Source organism: Candoia aspera, chromosome 13 (assembly GCF_035149785.1).
Source record: "Candoia aspera isolate rCanAsp1 chromosome 13, rCanAsp1.hap2, whole genome shotgun sequence".
In the NCBI taxonomy this organism is placed as follows: domain Eukaryota; kingdom Metazoa; phylum Chordata; class Lepidosauria; order Squamata; family Boidae; genus Candoia; species Candoia aspera.
Window position 1 is genome coordinate 23,209,267 of NC_086165.1, and position 22,648 is coordinate 23,231,914.

The window sequence follows — 22,648 nt, forward strand, 5'->3', positions numbered from 1 at the left end:
ATATTTGTACTTTATTTATATTATTTATATTTTGCAGTTAGCTCCTGCCCCTGAAATTTTATCTAGTTCTGGTGGCTTTTGCTTGGACTTTGAAGGCATACTAAAATAAAGCCTGCAAGGTGAAAGCCTGCCTGCCTCCCACAAGGACTTGGGCCCTTCCTTGGCTTTGCCGGGAGAAGCAGAGCAGGGCCTTCAAGATGGAAGACGGGCTCACTGTATCCGACATTCCTGGGTCTGGATTAAGCAGGGATAGTAATAGTTCTTGGTTAAGGCTTAAGGGTTGATTAAAGGTTCTGCCAAGAGAATACAGCAGGAGAAACCAAGTTTGCATAGTTCCAACATTTAATAAACTTTAATCTCTCTAGAGTTATATCCACATCCATTAAATTAAAAAAAAACTGGCCCCAGGAATTGGCTCCTTCTTCAAATTACAAGAAATTGTTTGTGCACCAAAAAGTTATAGAAAAAGTGTCCCAGGCAGCCCCCACCGAACAACCTCCACCAGGCAGCTCCCGAGGCCAGTGAGCAGACGCCAGGCCCAGGCCCCAAGGCCGGCAGCACGGATTGTCATCCCAGAGGAGGAAGGGCAAGAAGGCACGTGAGGAAAGGTGGAAGCTCCAGCAACGTTCGGCAGATCCCGGGAGCAGCTGCGCAGGGCTGGTGAGCAAGCCAGCTGGCTGGCCGCCTCACCGCAGGTCCTGGGAGAACCGGCTCACGCAGCGGGGGGGAGGGCGGGCAGCCCGGCTGCGCCAAGCAAGGAGGTGGCCTCACGGCCATCGTTCCCGACAGCCCTGCTCAGGTGCCCTGCGGGGTGGGGATGGCAGATCAGGCAGGAGGCCAGGAGGCAAGGGCAGTGCCCTCCTGGCCACAGTGGGAAGAGGAGGAAGGCAATGCCTGGCTGTGACTGCAGAAGGGAGCCTGAAGCCCCCCAGGCAGAGGAAGGCTCCGCCTGCTGCCTCAGCCCTCTCCCAACTAGGAAGATGCCTCCACCTCTACGCCACCCCTTCCCACCACAGGACAGACTGGTTTAGTTTTAAAAAAACTTTGGTGAATTGAAACCAGGAGAGGGTGGCTCCAGCAGCATCCAGCCACAGACCAGAGGGGCTCAGCCCCAGGAGCAGGTGGGAGCAGTGGGGCCGAGGCTCAGCTTCCCCAGCCGCCCCCCCCGCCTCGCCAGGGCCACAGACGTGTCAAAGTCTTTGGTCTCTGATGAAGGCAGTCCGCTCACCACCCCCCTCCTCCTCCTCTGGCCCATCCTGCCACATGTCTGAGGGCAGGCCTTTGTAGGCGATGAGGTGGCCGCTCTCCAGAGAGCACGCCTTGTACCCACGCAGGCACAGCCCCGACCGAAGCTGCAGCACCAGGAAGATGGCGCCAAACACCAGGACAATGAAGGCACAGCTCAGGCCCGCCATCAGGAGTGGCAGGTTGGAGGGGAGGCTGGTGAGGGCCATGACCGCCCCCCCAGGCGGGGAGGCCCGGCTGCTCTGCGTCTGATGAGAGCAGGTGTGCTCCTGGCTGTTGTAATGGGCGTGAGCAGGGCAGGACAAGCACTGGGCCGCCGAGGGTCCAAGGCAGGTGGCGCAGGATGGGTGGCAGGGCACGCACAGCCTGGGGTGCAGCAGGTGGGGGTCGAGGCTGTTCTCCACGGCGGCCAGCCCGGGGGCTGGGGCGAAGGCAGGCGGACAGGCCTTGAGGCAGGTCTTCTGGTGGAGGTAGAAGCCTTCTTCACACACTGCCGGGAGAAGCAGAAGGGAGCAAGTCGGCCACTCGGTGGGGAGAGAGGCTGGCGGGGTGTACCGGCCCGGTCCTGGGGCCAACCCGCTGCTCCTCTTGGCAGCTCGAGCCAGGGTTTGGGCTGCTGCTCGTTCTGTTCCCATGCCATGTCAGGGTTTAAGTCCCGCCATGTTCCGGGGGGTCTTTGCACGTACAAGGAGCGCAGCCTTGGTCAGAGGGTCTCAACTTCAGATTCATGTATCTTCCCCTGAGTTGCCCACTTAGCTGAGGTGGTGATGAGAGGACAGGCCAAGCCAGAAGGCTTCCCGCAACGCAAGAGGCCGGGAGACGTGCAGCGCGGGCCCAGACCCGCCCTTCTGCCCCACGAAGCATGAGCCTTGGACAGGGCAGCAGCCAGCTCTGCAGGCAGCGCTCCCTGGGAACTTACCCACACAGGCCTGGTTGGGGACCAGGGTTTTGCAGCCAGTGCTCTCAAACTGCTCAGAGAGGTCAGGGAGGTCAGGGCCCGTCCCGTACAGGACCAGAACAAACTTTGTGAGGGTACCTGCAAAGCGGGGGGCAGGGAAAGGGAGGTGATTCCCCCTGGAAGGAGCTTCGCTGCCCATCCAGATCCCAGGGGAAGCCCACACCCTGGTTCTGGACACGAAGCAGTGGTGCTCCATAGTCTTCTTCCCACCCAGCTAGTCCTGGAATGGGGGAAAGCAAAATTTGAGGATTGGGAACATGCACTTGTGCTCATAAGTTTACACAGCCCTTGCAGAACTAAGAGTATGCAAACTTTTGAACAGGACCATTTTTATTTCCTTTGTTGCTATGGTTTAATGATTGTGCTATTCTGTGATGCCTAATACATTAATTTGAATCACATTACAAATTTTAAAAAATGTATTTTGTCTGATCACTATTTTGTCAGTGATCAGACAAAATACATTTTTTAAACTTTGTAATGTGTAGGTACACATTACCTTTGCTTAACAACCACTTGTTCAGTGACCATTCAGAGTTATGACGGCGCTGAATGAATGGTAGTTACTGCTGGTCCTCAAAGTTATGGCCTTGTAGTGCCCCTGCAGTTCCATGATCAAAATTTGGGCACTTGGCAACCAGCCCACTTTTATAATTGCAGCATGCACTGCAACTCCCCCCACCTCTGCCCTTTTGGCTACCCTGCACTTCCCCACCACCCCCAGCTGGGCCTCACCATCTTCGTCCCCCTGCTGCTCGCCCAGGATCCAGGTGCTGGATGAGGGCGCAGCCCAGGACACACGCGGTGAGCGTGGCAGGGCAGCAGAGCATTGTCTGCTAGAGATAGCTTGCCGCACCTGGCCAGGGAGGCGGCAGGGTGGCAGTGCGGCAGCAGCTCCCCGGGCAAAGGTGGTGGCTATCGGCATTGTGGAAGGCCACATGCAGAACTACCAGAATTGCCGTCGCCCAGTGGTGTGGTCATGTGATGTTTTGCCTAACGACCACTTCGCTTAGTGATGGAAATTCCAGTCCATTAGGGTTGTTAAGCAAGGATTACCTGTACTTACAAAATGGTCCACATCTTACAAATTCTGCAAGGGATATGTAAACTTAATGAGCACAACTGTAATTCCCAGAGGATTAACAGATGTCCCTGGAAGGGATCGGGCTGAATGATTTTTGCCTTTGGAGAGTGTTCCAGTGGGGGAATAGGAAAAAGACCTCCCTACATCATGGAAAAAATGGCCATAAGCCTGTTTTGCAGGCCATTATTCCGTTGGGAATTAACAAGCAGGAATGAGAGCAGTTTGTCTCCCACTCCCATTCTCCACCCTTAATTCTGTAAAAACACTAACAAAATCACACCAGTTAAAGTTCTGCAGCATGATTTGGGGTGAAAGATCCATGTGGCCGGGCGATTCTTCCCAATATTCTGCCATCTGGAACCCAGCAGAAGGGGGAGGACAAGGGAGTTCCCAGAGTTGCCCATGGCTTGGAGGGAGACGGGGCAACACCTGGCCTGAAACCACCAGTGACACTCAGGCGAGGGTCTTCCTGGGAAGTGGATGGATGATAACGCAGAACAGAAAAGCCTGCTTTCACATCATATGAAGAGGTAGGAATAAAAAATGTTACCGTAATTGTTTGCTTCACTCGTGTTCTCAATTTCCAGCACCCATTCGCCAGCTGGGTCTTCATCCCATGAATGAGTGGTCATGAAGGCCCAGTCATTGAAGCCATCGGCAGAATAGTCCCGGGGCCTGGCAGAGCAGGAAGAGGTGATGGGGAGGGCCAGGCAGAGGCTATGTGGCCTCCTGGACCAGAGCGGGCAGGGATCAGCCTACCTGGCAGCCAGCAGAGTGGAGCGGGTACCCGCTGGGCTGACCAGGTGAATGGCCAGGTCTCCGCGGCGGTTGTAGGAGAGGGTGAGTCTGGCTTGGACATGTTCGAGTTGAGCCACATAGCTGGCCTTTCCCCAACAGGCGTCCACCTTCTGGCGCACCTCCAGGTGCTTGCCGATGTCCCTGCAGGATACAATGGGCGTTCATTGCAAGAGGCTGATCGAGCAAGCAAGCCCAGCGGCCATGGGACCTGCTTTGGAAAGCACATCTTGACTGAAGTAGGGAGTCCCCAGCCCTTCAAGAAGCCAGCAGCCGCTCTCCTGAATGCCAGCTTTGCTTAACTGGGAGGGGAACTGCTCGGCTCCATCCAAGCTCAATTAGTTCAATGAGCTGTTCGTTGGACCCAGCCCCCTCTTACATCTTTGAGGCAGCAGGGAGGTGGCCTGTGTCCATGCAATGGCCGGCCTCCTTGAAAGAAGGGTGGTGCCTTCTACCTTGAAGGAGGCAGTGGTGCACCCCTCCTTAAGAGACTGCCCTTGGACCCAACTATTTTAGACAACTGCCGTCCTGTCTCCAACCTTCCCTTTTTAGAGAAGCTTGTTGAGAAGGTGGTCAGGCTGCAGGTGCAAAAGACCCTGGAAGAAGCGGATTATCTAGACCTGTTTCAGTCAGGGTTCAGGCTGGGACCCCATATGGAGGCAGCCATGGCTGTGCTTGTTGACTTGTGGTGGAGCCAGGATGCCAGTTGTGTGTCCATCCTTGTGCTCCTTTACCTCCCAGTGGCTTTTGGTACCACCAACCACAGTATCCTTCTGAGCTGGCTCCATGGCTTGGGGACTAGGGGCACCATGCTGCGGTGGTTCTCCTTCCAACTCTACCCTACCAAGAACCAGTGGCTACAGTTGTTGGTACAGCCTAGGTCTGGGGATCTTCCATCTTTACTTGTGGATGGGGTGGCACTTCCCCATTCAAGACTGGTGTGCAACCTGGAAGTCCTCCTGGACTCATAGCTCCTGCGTCAACAGCGGCTGGCAGCTGTGCAAAGAGGGCCTGTTGAGCCTGTTCCTAGACTGGGAGACCCTCCAGACAGTCACTCATGCCCTAGTCATCTCCCAGCTGGACCACCTGCAGTTGCCTTTGAAGACCACTCCGAAGCTACAGCCCACGTGACACTCTGCTCCACAAGCTGCACTGGTTGCCAGTGGGCTTCCAGGTGCAATTCAAGGTGCTGGTTACCCCCTCTAAGGCCCTTCATGACAGACGGCCAGGTTATTTGAGGCACTGCCTGTCTCCCATTGTTTATAGCTAGGCTGGGCAGAGCAGGTGCACTTTGGGTCCCTTCAATCAGTGCCATCTACCGGAATGCAGGAAGTGCACTTTCTTTGTTGTAGTGCCTGACCTCCGGAATGAAACCCTCCCAGAGATCCATGCTGCTCCTACCCAGACGGTGTTCTGGAAGTCTTTAAAGACCTGGCTGTTCTCCCAAGTCTTGGGGCAGGGTGGATCAAGCCCCCCTCGTTAGAGGTGTTTGATGCATGCGTTCATGTTAGCTGCCTGGACTGCCTTTTCGTTATTTCTCCTTCTCTTTGTATTTATTTTACTGTACCGGTATCCTCTTTTTTACACTGTGAGCCACCCAGAGTCTCCCTGGAGTCAGGCAGCACCAAAATCTAAGTAAGTGAATAAATCCTGCCAGGACAGCAGGGGGTGCTCTTTGGAAGTCGACATATGTAGACAGACCCATCTCTGAAGTGCTGGCTCCTGGCTGTGTGGCTGCTAGGTAGTTCCCTGTACCTGCCTCAAAGGCAGCTCTGGTCTGGTCACTGTGAGGAAGAAGAAAGGGTGGGGACTTCCCTCGATTCTCCGGGTCCTTGAAGCATCTTTGCATCTCCCGTGGGCCTCCTGACAATACCATGGACACCGGTGGCACAGGCCCAGTGCCTAGAGAGAACGCAGGCTACACGTCCTCCCAAGCAAGCTCCTGTACCCAAGAAGCTGAGCCCCTGCCCCAGGAGGGAGAGAGGCAAGCCAAGGGGGAGAGGACAGACATTTCCAAACCGCGCCACCCTTGACACAAACTTAGGCTCTGTGAGGATGTCGATGATGCACTTCCGCTGAGGCCCCACTGAGGTCCAGTTCTTGGCAAGAGCCACCATGGCACCTGCGTCCAGGAGTCCGTAGCCATAGGAGTGACTGACTGCGAAAAGACGGACCACAGGTCAGGGCTGCAGCATGCCTTTTAGGCATCTCTTCTTTGCGGGGTGCTGGTGGTGGTGAGGGGTGGTCCTTGCCACGACCTGGTTGCACTCTATCGCCATCTTTACCTTTGCGTCCCACCCCATTGGTGGCCCAGTCATTGGTGTTGAGGTGAGCGGGTTTGGATGTCCGCACAACAAGGTGCTGCATGTCACGCCAGGTCAGGTTCTTGCTGCAGAGAAGAAGCAGCTGAGTCGGGGACCAGGGCACCACCAGCACCAGGCGTGCACGGGCACACCTGCCAAACTCCCAGGGACTCCTCCCTCCCCCTTACTTGGCTTCCAGAGCAAGGGCAATGATCCCAGCAGCCAGGGGCGCAGAAGCAGAAGTTCCAGTGTGCGACTCCGTGCATTTCTGCCACAGGTCGGTTGTCACCTGGAGGAGGTGGAAGGAAGGCAAGAACGGAGTCAGGACCTGGGTCTGGCACTGTCTCAGCCAGCTGAGCATTCCCCTCGGCCCTAGTGCCTTTGTTTCCTCTGGGAAGCTCAGTGGCCACAGGGGCTGATGGAGATGCTGGCTCTCTTCCAGCAGGGCTGGTGCTCATGGCCCCTGGTTCCTCCCCCAAGCTGGCCTCCCAGAAGAAACACATCAAAATATGTGCACAAACCCACTTTGGTTGGGCCCGTTTGGATCCCCTGCTGAAAAAACATGCCCTCAAGCTCGGTTAGGAAGCCTCATCCTAAAATCCGTAAGTTATAGAGGAACTTTGTCTAGCCACAGTCCCTTGCTCAAGGAGGGAGGACCTTAACACCTCCAAACTCTGGCCCAGGGCATTTTTGGTATCAACTCAAGGGATAAGCAGGTGCTTTGTTTTAATTACTTCCCATGCCATCTGACCCACAAGGGAACGCAGCTGGCTCCCATTGCCCACTGGCCACTGCGCTGGATGCCTGCAGGCAGCAAGAAGACATCTCGCCCCAGAGCCAGAGCGGCTGCACTGCGCCCTCTGACACACCAGGGGCCAACTCGGAGCTCCAGACCATCATTGCAGCTTTTGCGGCTTTTCCCCTTTCCAGCGTTTCTCTTCTCCTGTTCCTCCCTCCCGTTCCCACAGCTATCCAGGCCACCAAGGAACGAGGGGCTTGTGCTCTCCCCGGCCTTCACTCCTCCCACCATTCCCCCAAAATGTCTGCATCCCTCTCCCACGCCAAACAGACTGCTGGTCCTCTTCATAGCCTGTCCACATAATTATACTTTCTATTTTTGCAGTAAGTCGCAGAACTGAATCGTTCCCACTCTGATTTTCAATCTCTTGTCCCGACTGTGGCACCCAATCCCAGCAACTGCAGCCTTTCAGGGGTTTTGACTCAAAGCTGCCCGGGTGCCATCGGGGGCAGCCATGAGGAACGGCCCTGGGCACAGAGGGACTCACGATCTGCTTCTCGTTCTGACTGCCGCTGCTGTAGGTGGTGGCCAGCGTGGAGGAGCAGGCCTCGCTGTACCAGGGCACGTTGCCGTACTGTGTGGTGCTGCTGATGGAGAGGGTGTAGATGCTGTTGGTGTAGCCATCGCAGTTGCAACTGTCATGTTCGCGGCCGCCGTTCCCCGAGGCCCAGACGAAGATGGAGCCCAGCCCGTTGCGGCCCTGAGAGAGGGGCTGAGTGAGGCAGGTGGGGAGGCCCCGGGTCTGCCCTGACCGGCCCGAGCCGCCCACCCAGCTTCTCCCCTCACCTGGCTCACACCCCGGTGAAAGGCCTCTTCGGCCAGGTGGGCGGGGCCATCCACTGTCTTGCCGTCATCTTCTGGGCCCCAGCTGGCACTGTAGATGTGAATGTGGTCGGGGTTCAGGCCCAAGGAGCGGGCTTCCACGGCATCCGTCACTTCCCCATCCAGCATACGGACGCCTAGGACAAAGACGGTTACTGGGCTTAGATGCCTCTGGCCAGCTGACCCCAGAGAAGTCGGCTGGCACCCTCCCAGCCCGAGGGCCCAGAGCCAGGGGGCAGCCCATGGGGCTGCTCCTCCAGCAGGCCCCTCACCTCCTATCTTGGCATTGTAGGCTACACCCACACCACAGATGCCGTTGTTGGCCACAGCAGCCACTTCACCCGCACACCGAGTGCCGTGCCTGCAATGGGACAGAAAGTGCTGAGACCGTGCATCCCCTTCTTCTTTGCGATCTGTACGTGCAAGTGTGCAGGTATGGGACAAGGTCACAAAACGAGGCACTAGCCAGGGGGCAGAACTCCACAAAGGTGTCTCTCACCAAAAGCCAAACCCCCTTGTACCAGCGCACCATCTCAGGCGGGGTCCCCAGTGACCCAGCCTGCCACAACTCCCTCCCACCTGTTGTCATTCATTTGTGTGTAGCGAGGCTGAGGATCGGGATCCTGGTCATTCACATCAAAGCTGGCAGCGGGGTCCTGGGGAAAGAAAGGAGCCTCTGAGGCATTGGCTCTCTGCCCCTTCGCCTGCATGGAAGGAGCTGCTCCTCTCCATGGGGGGCCAGGGAGGTGAGGACGCCGGCCCCCCGGAGACCAGCCTGCTGGCCACCAGGAGAAGACCTATCCCCTGATGGGCCTTGAGGGCTCAGTGAGACTTTGAAGTGTGGGCCTCCCACAAGGGGCAGCTGGACTGGGGCCCTGAGAAGACCTTTGTGCTCCCCTCCCAGGGGGGAGCGCTCCAGATCTGACGTGCAAGCTGGGGAGGCACCGGGCCCACGCTCCACTTACATAATTGGCTTCCAGATCAGGGTGGTTCTTCTCAATGCCATCGTCCAAGATCGAGACCACCACCCCACGGCCGGTGTAGCCCTGCTTCCAGGCCTCCTGCACATTCAGGTCTCTCTGGTTGCTGTTGGACTGCAAGAAAGGGGAGCAGCAGACCACTCACCCCAGGAACCAGGGTGCCAGAGTGGGGGTACAGGGGCTTAAGGAGCCCATCTCCCCCTTCCTGAGCAGGAATTCCCCCAGCCAGCAGTCCTCAGGACGGAATCTCAAACCAGAGAGAGGAATCCTTCAGTGCCCCCCCACCTGGGCACAGCCTCTCTGGCCCTTTCCCGTCTTTTCGAGCATCACACACTCCTCCAGGTAGGGAATGCCCTCCTAGACCTCCTGGTCTCGCCACCACCATCCCTGCTCAGCTTCAGAATTCTCGGTGCTACATTCCTGCAGTGGCAAGTTCTGCCTCTGCCACCCTGTTGCCCTCGCAAAGGCTGGCCACCCAAGGGCCTTTGATCTCCGCTGGGATGTGTCGCTTTGGGGAGGGAAGAGAACAAGGTGAAACCCTCTTTGGGATGCAGAGGTCAGGGAAATACTTCAGAGCCTCCATTTCTCCTGCTGAAGTGATTAAATGCTGTCCCTCTGCATGTGGCTAGGTCAGAACAGACAGGGCACTCTGCCCTCGCACTGAGGTTTCAGAAAGGGCCGCTTGTTCAGGTGACGCCCATCATCCCAAGGTGGCATCCTCACTTACCAGGTACCACTGCTGTGGGAACTTCGGATCGGTTGGCTCTAGGAAGGCATCTCGCTTGGTCCTGCGCTTGGCAACTTGCTGCTCCAGCCACAGCACCTGAGGAAAGACGTTCATGTGCACCCTGCCAGCCTCCCACCAAAGCCAGAGGCAGCGAAGCCAAGAAATATAGCTGGGCAAACGTTTATGTCAAAAAGCGCAGGCCACTTTGGAGCTCTGTCATGTGCAGAGCCATCTTGGCATCGAGTCCTACAAGGACCATGCATGCCCAGCCCCGCAGAGAGGGCTACGGGAGGCACCAGTGTTGGCCAGACTGCAGGGCCCCTCTCTGGCTATGCACCAGAGGCCTTTTTCTAAAAAAGGAAAAGAAGAAAAACCCTTTACAGCTAAGCAGGTCCAATGGGGGCATTCCCAAGCATTTGGCAGCAGGCAGCAGGCCTTTGCATAGCAGTAGAATTCTGGCCCAGAGAGATCAAGGGATGGGATTCCCTTTCCTTAGTTTGTCTCCCAAGACGCCCTTCCTGACACGCCGATCCGGCCATAAAGTCTCCCCCGCCCAGCTCCACTCAGGGAATAAGGCCACCCCACTCAGCACACGGGCCTTGTGGAGTCGGCAGGATACCCCAGCAAAGGGGCTTTGCCTCGGCCTCTCCCTCAAGCCTTTGTCCCCCAGGCAAAGGAAGCCCAAGTCGGGCACGACAGACCAGCCTTGCCAACAGGCCTGGGAAGATCCAGGTCCCAACCCCCTCATCTCTCTCAGCCCAACCTGCCTCACCCATTGCTGAGTTGATCAAACTGGAGGCAAAGCCAGAGTTACACCCCTTGTTTTGGGCTCCTTGGGTAAATGCATAAATTGAGCATCTCCAGCTCCTGCCAGGCCTCATGGACTCCTCTCCTCCCCAATGGGCATCAGCCCCAACCCTTGGAAGATCAAGAACCAGGAGAGCAGCCGCTCCGCTCCATTCCCTCCCGGGCAATTCTGGTGGGCAGGCCAGCAAGAAAAGGCGCCAGGCCACTCACAGGAGCCCCGGAGGAGCCCCGGGAGCCTGACAGGGCGAGATGCACGCACGCAGCACCCCAGGCCAGTTCCCCACTCTGTGGTCAACGCAGAGGGCAACTCACCTGTGGCTCTCTGGACAAGGAGCTGTGCCAGGACCAGTGTGGCGAGAGGGACCGCTTTGCCACAGCCCGGTGGTAGAAGTGGTAATAGTCCCCGACAATCTAAGGTGAATGAGAAGAGAGGAAGACAAGCATGTCAGGCTGATTCAAGACCTGCTCCATAGATGGTGGGCCAGCGCGCAAGCAGAGGCGAACTGCAAACGCTGCGCGGCGGGATCAGCGAGGCAACCCTTCCCCGTGTGCGAGACCTGCTCCGTCTCCTGCCCCCATCTGCCTCCTCCGCTCCTTCCTCACCTCCCCAAACTGCCGAGCCAGGCTGAGATTCTGACCTTGGAACCCGCCTCAAAAGAGCTGCCTCAGGAGGACTGCCCTCACAAGAGCCGAAACATAAGCCCCCAACACAGTCCCTCTAAAGGGCAGCAACGTTGTCCACCGTCTTCCTCCTCTGCCCGCCATCAGCTGCTGCGAGCAAGAGGGACGGCCTGGCAGGAAGTGGGCTGTGACCAAAGCCGCTGCGTGTTCTGAGCTGCAAGGAAAGAGAGCCGCCTCCTGAACTGCACGGGGCACGTCCTGACAGCGGGCCGCCCAGTGGAAGTGGCTGAGTGACTCGCTCAGCCAGAGTGAGAGTAAGCCGAGAATGTAGGAAACAAGGGGGCCAGATTCCAAGGAGAAAGCTCCCTGAGTGAACAGGGAAAATTAACACAGGTTAACTTGGGGAACTTCCTAACAAATTTTCTCTCTAAATCAAATGTTTGTACTCAACCCTAACCCTGAGAAAGGAAGAAGAAACACTAATGTGGCACTCCCCTAAGGAGCAGAAGTGAAGATGTACAGACAGGAGTCAGCAGCTGTGGCCTGCGATGTTTGTGGCATTTTTGTCTTCACAAATGCATGCTCACAGTAGTCCTTGAAGAAAACATCAAAGGATTGGAGCACAAATGCTCACGCTGTAAGGACTGAAGCTTGAGGATTGATAGAAAGATGGTTAGGAAATAGTAATTTTCTTTGAATAAGCTTAAATCTCCAGGAACAGATGAATTGAATCCTATGGTACTGAGGAAACTAGCTGATGGTCTGCCAAATTTTGATGTACTTCTTTGAGAAAACCTAGAAAAATGGTGAAGACTCTGATCTGCCAAATGCCCTATTTTCAAAACAAAAAGATCCAAAAAAGTACAGACCCATCAACAGTATCTGAGATGATTTTAGAAGAGATTCTAAAGAGACTGATCTGTAAGCAACTTGAAAAGAAGGTGGACATTACTAGAAATCAGCACAGGTTTTTCAAGAATAAGTATTACCAGACTAACCTTATCTTACCGATTAACAAGCTTGTTAAGCATAGACTAGTTGACATGAGAATTAAGTAGACAGCTGGCTCAAAAATAATATCCAAGGGCTCATGAACTTTGGAAGTAGAGTGACATAGATTATTTATCGTATGGCAGCACATCATACATATTACAAATATATTATATTAAAAAAATTGGGAATATAAAAAGGTATATAGAAAATATACATTGGTCATAGGATAATTATAACTAAAAACAAACATTAAGATTACAAATATAGTCTTTTGCAGCATCAGTTGCCATCAGGAAATCAGCAAAGTTCCCATCAATTGATAGATCGCCTCCACATGGTGTCCCCTGGGCCTCCTAAGATTTTTGGGAGTGGCTAAATGGTCTATCATATAAGAGGCAGTCAGATAAACCTATGGATCTATGATGTAGACATTGTTGCCATTCAGGAAACACGTGTGGAAGATGAGGCCAGGATTAGTAAAAGGGGCAAGATACCAGGCTATGACTTAATTGGAGTGACATAGAATTGTTTATAAATCAAAAGTTTTTTTAAAGTGTTTTCTTATCAAACTGAAGAGGAGTATCAAGTGGGTGCCACAAGGATCAGTTCAATATTTTTATTAATAACTTGAAGAGACAGAGTGAACACTTACTAAATCTGCAGATGATACAAAATTGGCTCATGTAAGTAAAACCCTAAAAGACTGTAATAATTCAAAATATTTTTTCACAGTTCAGAAAATGGGCTGAAAATAACAAAATGAAATTTGCCAGAGATAAGTGCAAACTAAGAAAACTAAAATCAAATGCACAAGTATAGATTGGGGGATATTTGACTTTGTGATGGAAGTCATGAAAAAGATCTTGGAATATGATCTGTTGGCTGCAAATAGAGTATGAACTAGCATTGTGATATGGCTACAAAAAAGGTACATGCAATTTTAGGCTGCATTTACTGAAACACAATTTCAAATCACAGGAAATAATTCCAATGTATTAATTCCAACCGCCCAGAGTCACCGGGAGTGGGTGGCATATTCATTTAAATAATAAGGATAATGACAATGATAATTTAGATAAACCCCACCTCAGGAACTGTGTCTGTTTGTAGGGACCACTGTTTTAAGGAGGATTCAGGGATAATTTTTGCTTTTGCAGCTGTCACCTCTGCACTCCTCTCCAAGGTCATCTCCTTGGCTCACACCACCCAAGACGTCCTGCTGCTATGAAACCAGGAGGTTAACTGAAAGAGAACTACACTCCTGATTTTGGATCCCCTGTGGCAGTGGTGGGACAACCAACAATGGAGAGACGGACCTTCCGCTATGGGCATCGGATCTGGCACAGGAATACTGGCCTAAGTTCCTGGTTGGTCTCAGTGTACCCTGCTGGCAACTCGGTCTGCAAAGAGCGGGGTCCCAGCTGCCTGGATCACTTGGGAGAAAGCAAAGCCCCCCCACCCTGAATTAGCAAAGGCCTTCTCAACGTCCCGCTCAGCAAAAAGCCCACTGGCTCCCAGCCCAACTTCCTACCAACCTATGAAGAATCTTAGGCAAGCTGCCTCATGTTGCTGCTGCTCCCAGGAACTGGCATCATGGTTTGTTCTACACCAGAACTGACCAGGACAACCTTGTAGCTCCTAGGCGACAATTTTCACAGACTCCCCCTGCATAGTGTATGCTGCAGCAGAAAAGCCTGCCACGAGGCCAGATGCTGTCATACTCCTGGGACCCTTTGCAGAAGCTGACCACACAAATGCTGTCTTTGTAGCAGGGTCAGCTTGCCCTATTGGCCACAGCATGTTCCAAAAGGTTTGGCCCAACCAGTGAACCTCGCGTCAAGGGCAAAGTGCCTGCTTTGCACTGTACTGATGAAACACTTTGCTGAGCAGAGGAGGGATGAGACCAGGTCAAGCAGGGAACTGGAAAAAGCCTTCTTTCCACGCAGAAGAAGTAGTGCTCTGGCCGTGGCCTCAGTGCCGTGAGATGATAAAGGCCCTTAACCATGTCCACCGAGGTCAGAGCAGGCAAGCCATCTCGCGAAAGTGACTTCCAGGCTTCCTCAGCAGGGGCAGCAAAAAGATGGGCCATACCCTCCTGTCCTGCAAAGGTGCTGTGGAGGAGCTCTACCTCCCAGACAGTCTCTACCTCCCCCTGCTCTTCAAGCAAGCCTGCTCCGTCTACCCTCCCCATGCACCTCTCCAAGCCTGGCTCAGCACTCTCAGCCCTTTCCTGGTGGGAGGCTCTGCCCTGGGCCCCTTCCTCTGTCAGCCCTCGCCATGCCCCTTCTTCCTAGAACCAAGGGTGTGACAGCAACAGGAGATGAACAAGCCTAACTCCGGGTTAAAGAACTACCCAGAGCTAAAACAACAAAGAGCCCTGTGGCACCTGAAGGACCAGGCACATCTCTGCATAATATTGCCACCAGGTCAAATGCATAGAGCATAGCCTTGAGATAGAATATGTATCTATGACTGGAAAAGAGAATGGGGAGAAAAGTAGTACGAGAGGCAGAATTATCTGTGGGGAGTAATGCTTTCCCCCTCCCTTGGACTGAAGAATCTCTTCTGTAACAGCTGCCAACTTCTCCCCTGCTGCCCCCTCTGAGTTCCCAAGGTCTGAAGCATCCAACACCACCCCCACCCCCAGCCTTGTGTCTTCTCCACATATGCTGAGCATCCCTTCTGTCCCCTCATCTAAGTCATTTATGACAGTGATGAAGAGGGCTGAACCCAGGACAAAACCTTGAAATACCCCACGGAATAGTTCCCTCCTTGTAGACATAGATCCATTCAGGACCACTTGTTGGATACCGTTGTTCAACAGGAATCCCTCTGGTAGTGGGGCCATCCATCCCTCATAGTCCCCTTTCATCAAGAAGGAGGTTATCGTCAACTTATCAGATGCCTTACTGAAGTCTAAGTACAGAACATCCACCGCATTCCCTTGCTCTACTGATCTAGTCACTTTGTCCTGTTTTTAACAAATCCACACTGGCTGCTAGTAATCACTTCGTTCCTTTGCAAGTGCTTATAACCCCACCACTTGATTTCTAGGATTTTCCCAGGCATTGATGTCAAGCTGACGGGTCTGCAGTTTCTTGGGGCCACCTTTTCCCCTTTTTTAAAAACATGGGAACAACTTTAGCTCTTCTTCAATCTTCTGGCACGTCAGTCCAGAATCTCTCCAAAGTTAGTCTGTGGTTCTGAGATCCCATTTGTCAGTTTCTTTAGCACCCTGGGATATAATCCACCTGGTCACAGAAACGTGAATTCATTCAAAGCAGCGAGGTATTCTCTCATCACTTCCTATTTTGGTCTGTGTTTGATCTTCTGCCCCCCATAGTGCACCTTCTGACAAGTTGGACTACTTTTTACTTTTGCAAAAAGACAGATGCAAAATGGGAATTAAGCAATTCAACCTTTTCCTTGTTGCCTGTCACCATCTCACTAACTTCTCCAGCCAGCAGATCAACTGCTTCCTTGACTTTCCTCAAAACCTTCTTGGTGCTCACTGCAGGCCGCAGCTCACGCTGAACCTTAGCCCTCCTGACTCCATCCTTACAGATCATGGCTATTTCCCGATATTCTGCTTTTCGTATATACCCCTCTATTTTTAAGCTTCTCCTTTTTGTTATCAGAGAGTTCTTTATGCAGCCATGCTGGGCTCTGTGTATCTCCCATTTTTCTTTCTCTTTGATATAGTTTGTGTTCGGGTCTTAATTACCTCATTTTTCAGAATTTCCCGGCTATGACCAGGAATGAGACAATTGCTTCCCATGACCTGGGCTCAATGCTCCTGTTCATGCTCCTTCAGAGAGCACTGGCCTCTCCAGCAGACTGCTGACTCACGGTCAGCAAGGACACCCAGATTCCTTTCACGTGGACTGCTGCCAAGCCAGGTCTTCCCTATCCTATTCATGCGCCTTACATTTTCCCTTTGTTGTTGTTCAGTTGTTAAGTCGTGTCTGACTCTTCCTACTCAGATGCAAAACTTGATATTTCTCCCTGTTAAAATCTATCTTATTCATTGCAGCCCACAGCTCAAGCCTGCCTAGATCTTTTTGAATGTTTTTCATCTGAAGCCATGTTCTTCCAGGTTTGTGTCATCTGCAAATCTAGTAAGTGTTCCCTCAACTCCCTCATCTGAAACACTGATAAAAATGTTGAACACACAGGTCCAGGACTGTTCCCGTGGGCCTCTGTTTGGTAATTCCTTTGAAGTATCTGTAAGGAGCATCTTTAGAAGTGTATGTGTTAGTGAAGTTCAATACTTCTATCTGTTATATTAAAGTTCTCAACCTTCAGAATGGAACGGGGGGTGGGGTTGAAAGAAAAGCTAAGATAACCCTAAGAATCAGACTGTAAAGGAAGTATGACTTTAATGAACATTCTTCATTAAAGAAATATATTTATTTATGAGTATAAATAAGTATATTCCATTCTTATCTTAACCCAGTGAAACCATTGGTATTGCAACACCAGCAGTAGGGGAACGTATGTCCAGAGGATGCCCTCTCTGACCTCAAGATAATTGTAAACAAAATAGAGAGATTTCATCACAAAACAGCAAAGCTACCACTCAGGTGACTTAACCCCATTTCTTCTGGATTAAAAAGAGACCAAGGCTTCTTACCACACTGACTTACTCCCCAGCTGCATCACAACCAATCTCTCAGCTCTCATTCTGCTGTTCTCTCCTCTCTTCCTGTGTGTGTGAACATTGTCGAGGATGACGCCTTACACAACACACCTTTCTCGAGACAGTGCTCCACACATTTAACGAAGAGCACAGGGATCCTCCAAAGCCTGTTATAATAAAGGTCTCTGCCTCTGAGAGACTTAGGACCCATGATGCTGCATGAGACAGCCCTTGGAAAAGCCTCTGGCAAGCGCTGTTCCTCTTCTTCACACAGCAGGTGATGTGTGAACTATTGCTGGCCCTCAGCACCAGCACAATGGGGGGAACTGCCATCTCAGGCCACATCACTTGCCAAGGCAAGCGGGCATCAGTCCCCCATCAACACTGGGCAGCTGGGCCATCTGCCAACAGCATCACTGCCAAGATAAGAGCCTGCTAGAACAGAGATAGCTGACTAGTCATCCAGAAAGGGCTATTTCCAGACAGCCAGTGTCGAATATCCTGTCCTGAGGGACGCCACTGCCCCTTCCCACCCGTGCGGCGCTTGTGACTGGCAAAGGCAGACAGACAGCCCAACAGCCCGGCTCCAGACTAGGGATCCAAGCAGGAAACTGCGACCTGCTTCCAAAAGGAGAAGCCAACGCGGTGACGAATTCACGGGAAGCAAACGGCCCAGACGCTGCCAGGCCAAGGAAAGGGGAGCCAGCGAGGGCTGGGGAGGAGCCCCACACCCTGCTCCAAGCTTCAGGATCAACAAAGCAGGATTTCCAGCAAACTCCCCAGGCCAGCTACTTCTCTGGCACTGCCGGCGTCCCCAAGGGAAAAGAGGGAATTCACCCCTGCAAGGCCCCACAGAACAGCACCCTCTGTGGGCCCCTCCCATGGAAGCGCACAGGCTTCCTGCACAGAGCACAAACCGCTTTGCTCCTGGAATTGCTTAAGGATGAATGACGCTGCTACGGAGTGACTCACCGGTCCCAGGTTGCAGAAGCCATGCTTCCTGGCCATCCGTTCGGCTTCCTGCAGACCCGCAGGCACCAGGACAGCCCAGGTGTTGGTGTAGATGTGCTGGCTGAGTCCCTCGCTGGCCAGGAGGGCCAGGGGCGCTGTCAGAGTCCACCACAGAAGCAGCAAGGGGAGCCTCAGATCCATGAAAGCCGGGGGGAGAAGCAGAGCCGGGCGGCCAAGAGAGGCCCTTGCTCTGCCCAGCCAGGGCTCAGTTGGCCCGAGGAAGCATGAGGGTGGGCTCCGGGGGACGAAGAGCAGACAGTGGCGGCGGCAGTGGTGGCTGCGCAACACCTGGAAACCAAGGAAAGCACCGGGCTCAGACTGGACCGCCTCCCTGCCAGCCCTGCACGCTGAGAAGAGGGAGCCAAGATGTGGCGGGAGCCGCGCTCCACGTCAGCCGACGGGGCCCGAGTGGGCCAGAGGGGCGTTGCCACCCTGAAGCACCACGTCCCGAGCTCCTGGGCCCAGACGAGCCTCCTGGCGTGTGGCAGAGGCGCAGGCCCCCACTGCTCAAGGCTCCACAGGACCAACGGTGAGCTGCCGCCATTTGGGACCTTCGGGGCTTAAGCCCACCCTTCCCTTCCGAAGGACCAAAAGGAGAGGCCAGACCCAAGACGAACACAAGGAGGGTGGCCGCCCGCTTCGAGGAGCCTACCAGGAGCACAGTGAGGGGCTCAGCACCAAGAAGGGAAGAGGAGATCGGGGCAGGGCGCACAAGGCGCATTGGGGCAGGCTGCGGGGAAGACCCAGGCCCGCCACAGGAGCAGGGGTGCCACTGACTCACCAAGGCCACTCCTGGCCCCCTTGCTATTGCATGGCCAGAAGCACTCCCAGTGTGGACACGAGGCCAGGAGCCCAGAACCCAGGCTCCTTCGCAAGGGGGCTCTTGGTCTTGGGGAGCCGCTCGGAGTTTGTCTTCTGTTAAGGGGCCACCCCTTTAGCACGTAAAGCACACACTGCATACCATTTTGCATTGTACCTCCTTTGTATTGCTTTTCTTGGAGCCCGGGGACCAAAAAAACCTCATAAGGAGATTACATAAAAAAGGAAAGTTGAAAACGTATTATAAATAAATGAAAAGGAAACTCATTTACAAAAAAAGTGGGGGGGGATTCAACTCTGCCCAAGGCTCTTCCCTTCCCTTCCAGGCCAGACAAACATCACCTGAACTCTGAATCTCTCCACTGACGTCCCGAAAGCACAATGGCAAGAGCACTGGCGGAGGTGAACAAGGAAGAATGCTGCAATCCACACACGCAGCCAGCTGGGAGCACCTGGGCGTGTGGACCGGAAAGCCCTCAAGAGCAGAGCCAGTTTGTACACTAACCCCACACCCCCCTCACTGACTCAGCAGTGCCAGGAAAGGCATGGATCCCGTTTGTTCTGTGGGCAGGTGCTGTTTGCTCTGGACCCTCTCGTCTCCATGCTCTTGCCAGAAGCGATCCAAAAGCCTGATCAGCGGGGAAGTCCCTTCCTCACTGCCTGAATATGTCTCCTGAGCTCTCCGGCAGTGAAGGCCCTGGTTTTCAGCTGGAGGCCTCTGGGACCTCTGTTTCCAAAGTGAAGAAGCAGCGGAGAGATGGCCAGCAGAAGCAGCCAGACTAAGTCAGGAGCGCTGGAGAACGGAGGACATTCTGCCCAGCCACATCACTTAATTTCAGAGCGCTGGGAGTTCCTGGTCTGGCCCTGCGCCAACAGTGACCTCCACCTCCAGACTCTAACCAACCTTCTAGCAGAACAAGCTTATTAACTGATTAAGCAAACAAAAACTCCTTCTTTGGAAACTGAGCTTAAGAACAGACGGCAGCCGTTCCTGTAATTCAAGGAAATGCCACTCCAACCAAGGAACAGGTGCTGTCCCGGAAGAAGAAACAGGTGTGTATGTGGCAAGGACAACCAGGAGGCCTCTGTTCTCAGGCCATGAGCTGGCAGAGAGGCTGATACAGCAAACGCATCTTCAGGAGGAGAGACGTTCAGGCCGTCCACCTCATGGCAAGGGACCCAGAGGTCTCCCTGGATGCAGTGCCAGCAGTGGGGCATATCAGAGACCTGCTAGATGAACAATTTCATGGTCAACTGAAAGGAGAAAACGGCTTACACATTTTATCCAGAAGTTTGACAGGCAGGTCACACGATGGGCTTTTCGACAACCTCTGTTCCAGGCCCTCCACTCAGATTTTGGCATTCTGAGCTAAATATGGGTAGGCCCCCATTGGGACCCTATCTTCTTTGTTTTCTCTGGCCCAAGTAGTTAAAGAGCTGCCCCTGGACATTCACTTTAATAGGTTTTTAGGAACCTGCAGTTTAAAGTTCTTCATGCCTCCCTACACTCAATACCCAGACCTCATTTGGGACTGAATTCTGAGTCACCTCTAACCCTAACTCTAACCCTTTTAGCATTTACCATTTCTCTTGACGCTTCTCCAAAATCTGCCCCCAAGGAAGCCACATCACCCCCCACTCAATTTAAGCAGGCTCCCTTGTTTCAGAGCCCCTGCTTTTGAAGCACCTGTGCTGGGCATTCCCAACCATATGGGATCAAGGTCATTCTTAGCACCAATTTATACCTTCTGGGCAGATATCAGTAGCAGCTTTCTCAGTGCCTAACCCTGGCATTATTAGCAGAACTGAGCAAATGAAGAATATGGGTGCAAACAGACATGTTTCAGCATGGATTTGCCAAGTGTCATTTTCTTTCCAACTACCTCAATTTCTAACAGGTGAGAAAATGTAACAAGATTCACTCAAGTCCTCCGGCAGCTTCTAGCAGACAACCACTTCCTAACCACATAACTGCCTTTCAGCTTAGATGCCTGCTTTACGCACAATATGCCCTACTCTGCTTAGGCCCAAGGAAATCAAGGTCCAAGCCTGCCATTGGGCGCTCAGCCCTCTAATCCACCAGATTTCTCAACAAAATGTTTATTTTGCCCATCGACCAGGAGGGTGATGGGGGCTGGCTTTGGGGCCTTCTAACGGCAGAACCTACACGAGAACATAGAGTAGTCAAGGTGCACACAGGAAAAGGAGTAGTTTTAGCAGGCAAATCTCGCACCAACAGCTAAACCCACATTCTGATTCATTACCTTCTACTCTCCTATTTTCCTCCCCACCTACTTTCTCCCCACTGAATATTCTTGGAAGAGTCAAATAAAAAAAATCCTCACTAATGCAGGGGATGGGCACTCAAGGTGGGGTGGGAATTCCGCTGGAAATTCCTACGCATGATTAACATCTCCTTACTCTTGCACAACTTTTGATAATTCCCGATAAACAAGTTGGTGAACCCCAAGCAATGGCTTGGTGTGAGCCCGAGACCACCTGATGCCCGTCCAGAGGTTCCAGCAGGAGCTGTTTCTAAGCTCTGCTGCTGTACATGGGGGATAACGTCCAGGGGAGCCGCACTTCAGATAGAAGTGGCAGCGTGTTTGGGGGGAAAGCAGACCAACCAAAACATCAGACACAGGATGGCTCTTTGGGGCCAGAACACACAATCCATGTTCCTTACATTCTTGTTCTTGGCTTGCTACAGATGAGCACAGATGAGGAGGGTGACATTAAAAGTGCCTCCAGCTCAGAAAATATCACTTTGGAGTCTAGACCAGAATTTTTGAGAACATGGCTAAACTAGACTATATAAGAACAAATCCAGGAGTCAAACAAATCCCAGCAGCACCTTAAGGTCATTTACTGTAGTTACTTAAGATTTCTGTAAGCAAGTTTTTATTTCACAGGCCCGAAGTGCAAAAGGATTAGATGTCCCATTCAGGATCACCCTCAGAAAATGGAACATTCTCCCTCCCGAGTTGTCTCTGATTCACTCGTGGGTTAGTCTTATATCCTTCTTTTCCTGCAAGACCCCAAGCAGAAGACGGTACCTCCCTCCTCCCGTTTTTCCTACGACCACCCTGCGAGGTAGGTGGGCTGAGAGAAAGCGACTGGTCCCAAATCACCCAAGGAAGCCTCCACGGCAGTCCTGCGCCTTCACACAAGCACGGACCTTCTAAACACAGCCCAAGGAGGGACCAAAGCGTTGGGCGATCTTATTGGTTCCGAACGCGTTAATTGGCTCCTGAGTTCGCAGCGCGCGTCCGGTCGGCTGGCCTGAGCGCTCTTCCCGCTTAGATGCAGCTACGACGAATGTCCGGCGTTTAAGGGAAGCGCCGGGCGTCCCGGGGCTGCAAGCGCGCAGCTCACCGCACCGGGGCAGAGCGACCGGCCTCAGAGGGGAGGTCGCTCTCCAAAGGGGCTTGCAGGTACCCCGGCTGGCCGGCCGCCCCGGCAACCCCGCCCGGGACCCGCCGCGCCACGGGGCGGCTCGCCCACCCGCCGGCCAGGCTGGCCCGGGAAGCAGCGCGTCCCCCGCCTCCGCGCCGCAGCGAGCGCTGGATGCCGGGCCAGATGGCGGCGGGGGGCGAGCGGGCAGCGGCGGCGGCAGCAGGAAGTGGACGCAGCAGCTGCCCTCGCAGGCCTCGCAGAAGCCGAGAGCCCGGCCCGAAAGGCGGCCAAGCCCGGCGCGGCCACCCGCGCGTTTCCCCTCCGTGCCCACCCGGGCGGCCCGCGCCCTTAGGCCGGAGAAGCCGCGCGCGCCAGGCCCGCGAGCGAGTCTCCCTCCGGCTGCCGCCCGCCTTACCTTCCGCGCCCGCGGGGCTCGAGCTGGCTCTGCTCACAGCGGCTGCCCGCTCGGCCCCTGGGCGAGCGGGAGCCGCGTCATCTCGGCGGGCGGGAGGGCGGACCGGGAAGCCCAGCCGGAGCTGCCCCCGCCCCGCAGGCAGGCAGGCTGGCAGGCGGCCTGACGCTTGTTTACGCGCGGGCGGCGGCGGCCGCGGCGGGGGCGGCCTCGGGACTAGCACCTCCCCTCCTGCGA

General features: G+C 53.9%; 1 protein-coding gene across 1 annotated transcript; it reads right to left on the bottom strand.

Moving 5' to 3' along the window:
* Positions 1 to 324: 324 nt before the first annotated feature.
* FURIN (furin, paired basic amino acid cleaving enzyme) lies at positions 325 to 22,501 on the bottom strand. The gene is made up of 16 exons (XM_063314305.1): positions 22,415 to 22,501; positions 17,746 to 18,072; positions 10,833 to 10,931; positions 9,714 to 9,809; positions 8,972 to 9,100; positions 8,586 to 8,662; positions 8,279 to 8,367; positions 7,971 to 8,143; positions 7,672 to 7,884; positions 6,574 to 6,674; positions 6,368 to 6,471; positions 6,123 to 6,240; positions 4,047 to 4,226; positions 3,838 to 3,962; positions 2,165 to 2,281; positions 325 to 1,735 (listed from the first exon to the last, which is right to left on the bottom strand). The coding sequence occupies exons 2-16, from the start codon at positions 17,923 to 17,925 to the stop codon at positions 1,191 to 1,193; spliced, it is 2,346 nt and encodes a 781-aa protein (XP_063170375.1). The 5' UTR covers positions 17,926 to 18,072; positions 22,415 to 22,501; the 3' UTR covers positions 325 to 1,190.
* Between the last annotated feature and the right edge of the window lie 147 nt (positions 22,502 to 22,648).

What these genes read in the sequence shown, in the direction of transcription:
- FURIN (XM_063314305.1), bottom strand. Translation starts at nt 17,925, where the DNA reads ATGGATCTGAGGCTCCCCTTGCTGCTTCTGTGGTGGACTCTGACAGCG. An exon ending in CTGATCTGGAAGCCAATTAT is followed by an intron (nt 8,663 to 8,971) that starts GTAAGTGGAGCG and finishes TTCTTTCCCCAG; the next exon opens with GACCCCGCTGCCAGCTTTGA. An exon ending in ACACAAATGAATGACAACAG is followed by an intron (nt 8,368 to 8,585) that starts GTGGGAGGGAGT and finishes GTCCCATTGCAG; the next exon opens with GCACGGCACTCGGTGTGCGG.